We start from the raw sequence: 12,252 nt of genomic DNA on the forward strand, positions 1-12,252 counted from the left end.
TGAAAATATGTCATATTCTAGGTTCTTCAAAGTAGCCACCTTTTGCTTTGATTACTGCTTTGCACACTCTTGGCATTCTCTTGATGAGCTTCAAGACGTAGTCACCTGAAATGGTTTTCACTTCACAGGTGTGCCCTGTCAGGTTTAAGAAGTGGGATTTCTTGCCTTATAAATGGGGTTGGGACCATCATTTGCGTTGTGGAGAAGTCAGGTGGATACACAGCTTATAGTCCTACTGAATAGACTGTTAGAATTTGTATTATGGCAAGACAAAAACAGCTAAGTAAAGAAAAACGAGTGGCCATCATTACTTTAAGAAATTAAGGTCAGTCAGTCCGAAAAATTGGGAAAACTTTGAAAGTTTCCCCAAGTGCAGTCACAAAAACCATCAAGCGCTACAAAGAAACTGGCTCACATGCGGACCACCCCAGGAAAAGAAGACCAAGAGTCACCTCTGCTGCGGAGGATAAGTTCATCCGAGTCACTAGCCTCAGAAATCGCAGGTTAACAGCAGCTCAGATTAGAGACCAGGTCAATGCCACACAGAGTTCTAGCAGCAGACACATCTCTAGAACAACTGTTAGGAGGAGACTGTGTGAATCAGGCCTTCATGGTAGAATATCTGCTAGGAAACCACTGCTAAGGACAGGCAACAAGCAGAAGAGACTTGTTTGGGCTAAAGAACACAAGGAATGGACATTAGACCAGTGGAAATCTGTGCTTTGGTCTGATGAGTCCAAATTTGAGATCTTTGGTTCCAACCACCATGTCTTTGTGCGACGCAGAAAAGGTGAAGGGATGGACTCTACATGCCTTGTTCCCACCGTGAAGCATGGAGGAGGAGGTGTGATGGTGTGGGGTGCTTTGCTGGTGACACTGCAAAATTTAAGGCATACTGAACCAGCATGGCTACCACAGCATCTTGCAGCGGCATGCTATTCCATCCGGTTTGCGTTTAGTTGGACCATCATTTATTTTTCAACAGGACAATGACCCCAAACACACCTCAAGGCTGTGTAAGGGCTATTTGACCATAAAGGAGAGTGATGGGGTGCTGCGCCAGATGACCTGGCCTCCACAGTCACCGGACCTGAACCCAATCGAGATGGTTTGGGGTGAGCTGGACCGCAGAGTGAAGGCAAAAGGGCCAACAAGTGCTAAGCATCTCTGGGAACTCCTTCAAGACTGTTGGAAGACCATTTCAGGTGACTACCTCTTGAAGCTCATCAAGAGAATGCCAAGAGTGTGCAAAGCAGTAATCAAAGCAAAAGGTGGCTACTTTGAAGAACCTAGAATATGACATATTTTCAGTTGTTTCACACATTTTTGTTATGTATATAATTCCACATGTGTTAATTCATAGTTCTGATGCCTTCAGTGTGAATCTACAATTTTCATAGTCATGAAAATAAAGAAAACTCTTTGAATGAGAAGGTGTGTCCAAACTTTTGGTCTGTACTATCTCTCTCTCTCTCTCTCTATATCTATATATATATATATATATATATATATCTCTATCAGACTGGGAATGAAAAACACTAGTTCCCAATCACTGACCCGTGTAAACGTGCCACGAATATTATGTAAAAGAACTAGTTGTGAATATAACTAGCAATCAGCATGTACTAGAAAGATAACCAGAAATGTACAAGTAATATTCATATGAATGTCCTCTCCTACTGGGATTTGCCAACCCTGACGCGTTTCTGTGAAGCCTTCATCTTGGAGTGACCCTGTATTCAAATGGCAGGGCTGAATTTCTGTCCTAGTCCAGCCTTGGTGCCACCGAGAATGCTATTAGTTACTGCCAATCGTGAAATGGGCAGTGTAACATACTGGATAATACTGAGCAGAGATTTAAATGCTGCCTGTAGATTCCACAGCATTTCATGGTGTCTGGTTCTCTTTAAAGGGGCTGTTTCACTTCAGCAAACTGTATCCTCATCATGTAGACATAGTTACTACAAGGCACCTACTAATGCACTTTGACTGTCCATATTGCCTCCTTTGCTGGTTTGATTCATTTTTCTATCACATTATACACTGCTCGTATCCAGGGGTTACAACCACTGCTGCAGTGCAGATATGAGGTGGCAGGGATGGGACCTGCTGTGAATGTGTGCCTATGAGTCCTCCTTTGGGCCAACACTGCTGGACCGCAGGGTGGTCATAACCCCTGGATACAAGCAGTGTATAATGTGATTGAAAAATGAATCAAGCCAGTAAAGGAAGCAATATGGATAACAATACATTAGTAAGTGTAACTTGCATTCATTTTCTCTACATGATAAATTACATTGGTCAAGGCGATTTAAGGTTCAGATAATTTTTATTTATTTTTTCGCTTTTTCGACTGTGCATTTGAGGAAACAGTACAACAATGTCAATACCAAATTTATATAAATATTATGTTTTTATACTAGGAATGGGCCAAAATGCACAATAAAAACTCTATCTTAAAAATGTACACTTTTGTGTGTGCATTCAAACCATTTTAGAGCATATACAACTTTATGATCACTTTTTACAGTGTTTTTAGGAGGCGACAAAAAAAACCAAGACGTGTTTTCGCATTTTGATTATTTTTTTATGCTGCTCACAATACAGGATAAAAAATGTGATCAGTATTGTATGGATCATTACAAACACGGCAATACCGATTATGAATATTTTTCTAAACACTTTTTTTTTTTTACTTTTACATAATTTTTTTTACAATATCCCACTAATGGACTTGAACTTGTGATCCTCTGACTGCTCATATAATGCATAGCAATACTACACAGTTACTGTTATTTGACATAATGCCTATTTAGGCCAAAATAGGCATCTATACATGTCATATCTAGGGACCACTGTATAGCCCCTGTATAGCCCCTGGCTAGCTGTATAAGATAAAGAGCAAAAAAGAAAAAATTGGAAGTTAATTCAGACCCGTAGGGATCACAGTGTATCCCAAAGGAATGAAAGATAGGGCGCCGACAGGGGTGGTGTTGAAATAGCAATAGCAAAAAGGGGAGGTGAGGCAGCTCAAAGAGTGTTTGTAGCTACAAACACTTGAAGGATAAAGAACAGGTGTACAGGGTAATAATCTACAGTGTTGGCGAGTCCGTCACTTGTAGTTTAGACCCCCAAAAAATACAAGAGAGAGAGCGCCAGACCTTGTTTCAAGTGCGGTTAAAAAGGAGTAAAGAATACCACTAGACCGTGATAAATACTAAAATGCACAGAAAAGTATTAAGGAGCAATGGTGTGAAATCTAGATGGTGGGTGCTCCGGGTGGAAGACCCTAAGCATAAAAGGTAAGTAATAAAAGTGAGAGATGCCCAACAAAAGGACAAAATCACACTCTTGTAATGCTCCTGAAGAAGGGGATCTACTGTCCCCGAAACGCGTCGAGCCATTTTTACAATAAAGGTGATTGATCAGAAGTCCCGGACTACCTGCTGCCTTCATCACTACGACTCTACATGCGATCCTGGCCGGGGGGGGGGTTCAAGTCACAGGTGTTTTATGCTTATCCTGGTGACTACCCCCCCAATGAAGTGAGTGTTATTTAAGAGTGTGATTTTGTCCTTTGTTGGGCATCTCTCACTTTTATTACTTACCTTTTATATTTCATTTGTAATTTATCCTTTCATATTAATTCCCATCAATTTTTATCAGTTTCCATCTCTGTCAACCACATCGTCATTTGACTATTGGGTTGTTAGACGGTCTTTCCTGCGGAGCAGGGTATGCTTAGGGTCTTCCACCCGGAGCACCCACCATCTAGATTTCACACCATTGCTCCTTAATACTTTTCTGTGCATTTTAGTATTTATCACGGTCTAGTGGTATTCTTTACTCCTTTTTAACCGCACTTGAAACAAGGTCTGGCGCTCTCTCTCTTGTATTTTTTGGGGGTCTAAACTACAAGTGACGGACTCACCAACACTGTAGATTATTACCCTGTACACCTGTTCTTTAGCTGTATAAACGAGTGGTATACACAGATGGCACCTGCAAGTGATCGTGAGGGCACAGTTCCTGCATTCAGCAATGTGAACCATACAGCACGGAGCAGGTAGGGGTTATGTAGATAAACTTAACATACCTGACACTTTTTCTTCAGATCTCTGTGGGTCTAATAATCTTTGATGTGCTTCGGCAGAAAGATTTATCTTTGCATCAATTCCTTTCGATTTTGATCCCTCTGATTCAAAAGGCTTTTTTGAAAACTGGAGCTGACTTGTAAATTTTTCATGCTACAAAACATGGATATACAGAATCATAGGGGGAAAAAAGATCATAAGAAATTGAGGAAAATTAAAAAAAAATATTTTGTCACAAACACACAACAGGTCACAGAGGGGAGGGCATTCCATCGTTCATAGCACTTGTGACCTTGGACATGACTGTAAGGGTGTACTACACTTCCATATTTGATTTTACACTTGCCTAACGTATAAGGCTACAAACAAGTGAAGTGACCCACAAGCATATCCACATGTACAACGCGGCCACCACCTGTCATTACAGCCATGTTACCAGCGCATGGCGCCCAGGTTACAAACACATCAGCATTCTAGCATACAACAGGCAAACCTCTAGCACACTGGCCTTTAATGGTAACACCGCAAAGCGGTACTTAGAGGGTGTGGGCACCTTTAGAGCAGAAAAGTATGCACTTATTAACACCTAACAGTTTCCCAACTTGGGCTTTGGGAAAAGTACTTAAGGGGTTTATCCCATGGCTCATGTAAAAAATGTAAATCACACATCATATAGTACATGACAACATCTTTCTAACAAAGCTAGAACCAGCCTTTTACCTTGCATGGATCCAGAAATCTCCCCATTCAATGCTCTGCTAGATTTATATCAAGCTGGCAGCTCAAAGGGAGTGTCTTTTCTGCTGCAGCTAAGGGGGCGTGTGCATGCTCTCCCTATCACAGCTCAGGGGGCGTGTGCATGCTCTCCCTATCACAGCTCAGGGGGCGTGTGCATGCTCTCCCTATCACAGCTTGGTAAAATAATTATTTGGTCACTTACAAACAAGCAAGATTTCTGGCTCTCACAGACCTGTAACTTCTTTTTAAGAGGCTCCTCCGTCCTCCACTCGTTACCTGTAGTAATCGGACCTGTTTGAACTTGTTATCAGTATAAAAAGACACCTGTCCACAACCTCAAACTGTCACACTCCAAACTCCACTATGGCCAAGACCAAAGAGCTGTCGAAGGACACCAGAAACAAAATTGTAGACCTGCACCAGGCTGGGAAGACTGAATCTGCAATAGGCAAGCAGCTTGGTGTGAAGAAATCAACTGTGGGAGCAATTAGAAAATGGAAGACATACAAGACCACTGAAAAGCTCCCAAAGGCTACCATCAGTAACACACTACGCCGCCAGGGACTTAAATCCTGCAGTGCCAGACATGTCCCACTGCTTAAACCAGTACATGTCCGGGCCTGTCTGAAGTTTGCTAGAGAGCATTTGGATGATCCAGAAGAGGTCATAGTAAATAAATTCCATAAAAGAATGTTAAAATTGCTGTTTTTATAAATATCTACCCCAAAATGGTTTCTAAAAAAAAATCTACAACTAATCCCACAAATAAAAAACTTGCTGGAACATATTATTGGCCCTTAAGGCTAAAATTAATAAGTCACCAAGGGGTTTAAAATGCAATAATGTCCCCTGAGTTGTGTGCCAACAAGATTTATTTAAGACACGTTAAAAATCTACAATAAAAAAAGTTATATTTTTGGGAGGATTTTTAAAATTTTAAAGTAACTGTTAGGAGTTTAAATTTAAGATTTAAAAAATAAAAGGTGCAGTGCTTAAAATGTCCCAAAAAAGAGACAGACAGACATTCAAACAGTACATAAACAAAAAAAAAAAAATATACCAATTAGATTGGCGAGCGATCTATGCCAGGAGAATATCCCATCGAAAAACTGATCAGAACTACAATCTAGGTGTATCGCCAGTATCTGACCCTGTGTGTGTCATGTGACATTTTTATGTTGTCTATGACTGGCTCACTTAGCCCTCCCCTTGGTCATGTGACTAGAGGTTGGATAATCAAATGCACAAAGTCACCAGCTACGACAATTTTAGATTGTACCATAACTTTTGGTAGACATATACTACAAAGATAATATGACAAGCAAATTTGCAATCATATTTTTACCAATCTAGGGATAACAAACATGCATATAAAATATGATTAAAGGGGTTATCCCATCTTAGACAATGGGGGCATATCACTAGGATATGCCCCCATTGTCTGATAGGTGCGGGCCCCACCTCTGGGACCCGCACCTACAAGGAGAATAGAGCAGAGAAAGTTGAGGAGGGAGCACTGCGCATGAACAGCCGCCCTCCATTCATTTCTATGGAGCTGCTGAAAATAGCCGAGTGCTGGCTCTGCTTTTTCCGCCAGCCCCATAGAAATAAATGGGAGCTGAGGTCGCGCATGCGCGATGCGCTCCCATTCACTTTAATGGGAGAGGTGGGGAGCTGCGCCTGGTGGTGGATGGACCCCAGGAAATCCGGGGTCCTCCAGCCACAACTCTCCCCAGCTCCGTTCTCCTTGTAGGTGTGGGTCCCAGAGGTGGGACCCGCACCTATCAGACAATGAGGGAATATCCTAGCCATATGTCCCCATTGTCTAAGATGGGATAACCCCTTTAATTGGAAGCAATATTTCATTCTCGGGTTCCCAGGGCTGAAACCACCATCACATGCGACTGAGAAGAATAGTTTGGAAAAACATATCCCTTGTTTTGCATCCAGGTCACAGGGCCATTTTTGTCTTCCTAGAAATGTAATTAACAGGAATGTGTAGAGGGGTCTGGCCTGGATTTATACGAAATCTAAAATAATACAATACAATTCAGAACAATTTACACAAATCATATATAACTCATATGGGTCAAAGACGATTCATAACAAATGTCATTACCTTTAGAGCCTCTTCAGGTACCTTCAGTTCTCCACGTACTACAGTAAAAAGGTTGGTATGTATATATTTGTATTAAGGAAATATCAACTGAAATACTGTGTCATTTAATCCCCGCTGCAAGGGATAGAGCTTAGTTTTTCAGAAACAAAGTTTGAAATCTCCCAATTCCATTCATACGACCATTGATTTTTAAATTTCTCTGTAGGTCTTAAAAATATTTTCTCTAGCAATACCTTCTGAATATGGGTGATGTTAATGCTGTACTAAGACATCACCCACTACTGCTGCTCCCATTCTTCCCACAGCATGCAGTCTCCCAAGTGGAGGAGAGAAAAAGGAAAGAAAAGAGCCAGAAGCTACATCCATGCTTAGGGCTCATGCACACGGCTATAGCCTTGTGGATCTGCAAAACATGGACACCGGCCGCGTGCCTTCTGCCTTTTCTCCAGCGCAGAACCTTCAGCCCGTAATAAAACAATCCCATCCTTGTCTGTTATGCCGACAAGAATAGGATGTTCTATATTTTTGCGGATGTCATGGAATGGACAAACAGATGCGGACAGAACACAGTGTGTTGTCCACATCTTTTGCGGCCCAATTGAAGTGAATGTGTCCGCATCCGATCCACCAAGAATTTGGATGCAGACAAAAAAAAAAAAGAAAAAAAAGTTCATGTGCATGAGCCCTTACTATTTACTAGACTATGGAAGGTGAGAAAAATTGCACCTTGCCCTAACAAGAAGTTACAGAGCTTCACATATTTACAAGTCTTACTGATTTATGCAAATATAAAAACACTTATAAATACAAGGTGAGCTTCGAAAATGTAGATGCATTTATTGTTGAGAAAATAGATATCCATGTACAACTGAGATCCCCAAAAAATATCGTCGCTCCTCAAGCAAACCAATCACTGCGCATCTTTCATTTTTCTAAGAAATAACAGCTGCACTGCGATTGGTTGTATATTTAAAAACAATTAAAACCACAACCCTGCCAAAAATTATAGAATAAGCACAATTAAAGGATGCTCAGCCAGCGTTTTCGCTTTGTAGATGTCGTGCATTTTCATAAGTGTACGATGTACCTGATGATACTATATTCAATATGGATGATCATTGCCTTTAACAGCATGTGATCAGCATGAACCTGAAATAACCCAAGATGGGTTCATGGCAAGTTCAATGTCTTAAAAGTGAATACATAGAGAACATTATACTATTATTGTTTAGAGACACGGATTTATCTATAGGGAATGTAACTGGTTTCTCTAAACATGTCTGTCTTAAGAACAATGGGCGTTTCATGGCTGAGCCAAGATCTGATAAGAAGAGATGTTCATAAAACACATCTGGTGTGGAATAGATACAGTCATGTGAAAAAATTAGGACACCCTTTGAAAGCATGTGGTTTTTTGTAACATTTTTAATAAAAGGTTATTTCATCTCCGTTTCAACAATACAGAGAGATTAAAGTAATCCAACTAAACAAAGAAAACTGAAGAAAAGTCTTTTCAAGATCTTCTGTAAATGTCATTCTACAAAAATGCCTATTCTAACTGAGGAAAAAGATAGGACACCCTCACATGTATTCCCTCTTAAATTGGCTCAGATCTCACACAGGTATATCACACCAGGTGCACATAATTAGTAGATCGTTACTCTGCATGTTGAATGAGGCTTGCCCTATTTAAACCTCAGACATTTAGTTTGGTGTGCTCCTGACTGTTGAAGTGAGAGTGAGCACCATGGTGAGAGCAAAAGAGCTGTCAGAGGACTTCAGAAAAAAGATTGTAGCAGCCTATGAGTCTGGGAAGGGATTTAAATAGATCTCAAAAGATTTTGAAATCAGCCATTCCACTGTCCGGAAGATAGTCTACAAGTGGAGGGCTTTCAAAACAACTGCCAACATGCCCAGGACTGGTCGCCCCAGCAAGTTCACCCCAAGAGCAGACCGCAAGATGCTAAAAGAGGTCTCCAAAAACCCTAAAGTGTCATCTCGAGAACTACAGCAGGCTCTGGCTACTGTTGATGTAGAAGTACATGCCTCTACAATCAGAAAGAGACTGTACAAGTTTAACTTGCATGGGAGGTGTGCAAGGAGGAAACCTTTGCTTTCCAAGAGAAACATCGAGGCCAGACTGACATTTGCCAGAGATAAAGTTGACAAAGACCAGGACTTCTGGAATAATGTTCTTTGGACAGATGAGTCCAAAATTGAATTATTTGGACACAACAGCAGAGGACATGTTTGGCGTAAACCAAACACAGCATTCCAAGAAAAGAATCTCATACCAACTGTGAAGCATGGAGGTGGAAGTGTCATGGTTTGGGGCTGCTTTGCTGCAGCAGGACCTGGTCAGCTCACCATCATAGAATCCACGATGAATTCTACTGTGTATCAGAAGGTGCTTGAAGAACATGTGAGACCATCAGTTAGAAAATTAAAGCTGAAGCGGAACTGGACCATGCAACATGACAATGACCCAAAACATACTAGTAAATCAACCAAAGATTGGCTGAAAAAGAAGAAATGGAGAGTCCTGGAATGGCCAAGTCAAAGTCCAGATTTGAATCCCATTGAGATGCTGTGGGGTGACTTGAAAAGGGCTGTACGTGCAAGAAACCCCTCAAACATCTCACAGCTGAAAAAGTTCTGCATTGAGGAGTGGGGTAAAATTTCCTCAGACCGATGTCGAAGACTGGTAGATGGCTACAAGAACCGTCTCACTGCAGTTATTTCAGCCAAAGGAGGTAACACTCGCTATTAGGGGCAAGGGTGTCCTATCTTTTTCCTCAGTTAGAATAGGCATTTTTGTAGAATGACATTTACAGAACATCTTGAAAAGACTTTTCTTCAGTTTTCTTTGTTTAGTTGGATTACTTTAATCTCTCTGTATTGTTGAAACGGAGATGAAATAACCTTTTATTAAAAATGTTACAAAAAACCACATGCTTTCAAAGGGTGTCCTAATTTTTTCACATTACTGTATCTATTCATATAGTCACATACATACACACACACACATATATATATATATTCCTGTGTGCTTTTGAACTTATTAATGATTCAAACATAATATGCAATATTGATATATTATACCCAAATATTGTTAATGTATATTTTATACCGTGTGTATCTCACTAGATATATAATCTTAGGAGATGTAAAAGAGCATTTAAGTTTAATTTTCCTAATAGGATCCATTCAGAGGAGCTGATGTTATTTCAAACATCATTACTCAATAGCTGAGACAGTTAGGGTATACAAACCAGGGGAAACGTTAAAAGGTTATGGTTCTCTTATCTGACCATAAATAAGATGGAATGTTAACTGTCAAGCTGGATCCGTGATGTCTGGGGAAGTGATTCTAAAGTGTCAAAAAGGTATCCCTCCTAAGTGATCTAAGTTGGGAAAGGATAAAGTTTAAGTTGTGTAATGAAGCCATTTATGTGTGTTAATTCCTAAATGTCTGAAATTGTTATGTGGTACAACAGTGCCATCTGGAGGTAGATGGATAATAGTATGTCATTTTCACCAGTATTTCAAGGGTTAAAATGACATCATTGTTGTTATCTGCATACGAATACATCCACCTTGTCTGATTGGAAATCACTAATCTAGAAGGGGATGAGTTCTTAGATAACATGGGGTATAAAGTATGCATGTAAGAGCTTAGGGACTAAGAACTAAACTAAAAACAAAAAACAAAGAACAAAGAACTACAACACAAGAAAAAAAATACTTGATACGAAGAAACATTGGCACAGAGAAAATTGTCCATAAGAAGGATTCACCACAAAGACTCTTGGATACATTTTTGTCTACTGGAAAAGTTTTTGAGAACTGATCACACCCGAAACTCTGTTCATCCTTGGCCTGGTAACGTATATTGTACTTACTGTTTGTGGTATTAATAAGATATTCCTCTCAGCATACAGTCAAGAGTGCCCATACTGTGGGAACATATAGTGCTAAACACCTCCCTAATGCTAGTGTGTGCTCTAAGCAAAGATCCATATTGCTAATGGGAGATTAGACATCATCTCAGTAGAGGAAAAACCCTGGCAAATTATATTTCCATAATCTGATTGCCGAGTGGGGTATAATATATTAATATCATATATATTTTTGATTGATCATAAGGAGACAGTGGATCAGTTATTCTTCCTGTATTAATCCGTGTTTATCCTTTTTTATCTTCAATTTTGTATGATCTATATTTCATTGGTTTTCTGAATTTTGTGCTGGTGAGAAAGTAATATTGTGTTACACCACCATCTAGTGGTGGTTTGTTGGTAGTGCGTCAATTTGTCGATCCATTCATCTTATGTCTGTTTTGTACTGGATTTTACGCATTTATAAATAAATTATTACATATAATTTTTACATAAATATCTGTCCCTTGTTTCACTGATTGCACAAAACTAATTAAGATTCCTTATCAAAGAACTTAGATGTGATATGTCAGCCTAGAGGATCCGATCATTTTATATTTTAAAACATTGGTTTAACAGTTGGAGCATTCTAGTTTTGTGAAACATACTGTTGAGAGAAAAAGAAAATCCTTTGGATTTCTGCATTGTCGTTTGATTACCGTTTAAAGAGGACCTGTCCCCACTCCTGACATGCCTGTTTTGATAGAGTCATGCGTCATGTAATAGCCGTTCCGTAAAATCTATTCTTATGGCTCTATATTGTGCCATTCCTTTATTATTTCTACTATGAATTAGTTGCTAGCAGTCTGCAGTAAGGATACAGAGGGGAGGTAACCAGTTGGGGGGGTGCCTGAGCAGACTCACTGTATCCATTCAGTGCTGTCATTTTCAGACTGTGCAGGTAACACCCCCAACTGGTTACTAGAGATGAGCGAATTTCCGGTTATGAAATGCGTTTGCAATTCGTTTACTGGTAAAAGGTGAATTGCGTTATTGATTCCGTTACCACGGACCATAACGTAATTCTATGACGGAATGCCTTTAGAGAAGAGGATTTCCCTGCATAGCGGAAACGGGACGGATCCGTTATGCAAGCCACAGACTTCTATTATGACGGAATGCCTCTAAAGGCATTCCATTATGCATTCAGTCATAGAATTGGGTTATGGTCCGTGGTAACAGAATCCATAACGCAATTCCCGTTTTGCCAGTAAACGAAGCGGGAACAAATTTCAAAATATGAAATTTGCTAATCTCTACTGGTTACCACCCCTCTGTACCCTTGCTGAAGGCTAATAGCAAGTCATTCATAACTTCTAGCAGAAATAATAAAGGAATGACACAACATAGTCATAAGAATAGA

The 12,252-nt window shown here is 40.1% G+C and overlaps 1 protein-coding gene across 2 annotated transcripts in view; it reads right to left on the minus strand.

Annotated features, from left to right (window-relative positions):
* The window catches only part of CEP170 (centrosomal protein 170), a 194,936-nt gene that overhangs the window by 127,890 nt on the left and 54,794 nt on the right, over window positions 1–12,252 (minus strand). For both annotated transcript variants that reach the window (XM_044290668.1, XM_044290667.1), the window contains exons 5-6: window positions 6,952–7,010; window positions 4,097–4,247 (exon numbers count right to left, since the gene is read on the minus strand). In XM_044290668.1, the coding sequence (XP_044146603.1) occupies window positions 4,097–4,247; window positions 6,952–7,010 (210 nt within the window). The remainder of the gene's footprint in view (window positions 1–4,096; window positions 4,248–6,951; window positions 7,011–12,252) is intronic.

The sequence above is a fragment of the Bufo gargarizans genome, chromosome 4, assembly GCF_014858855.1.
Source record: "Bufo gargarizans isolate SCDJY-AF-19 chromosome 4, ASM1485885v1, whole genome shotgun sequence".
In the NCBI taxonomy this organism is placed as follows: Eukaryota; Metazoa; Chordata; class Amphibia; order Anura; family Bufonidae; genus Bufo; species Bufo gargarizans.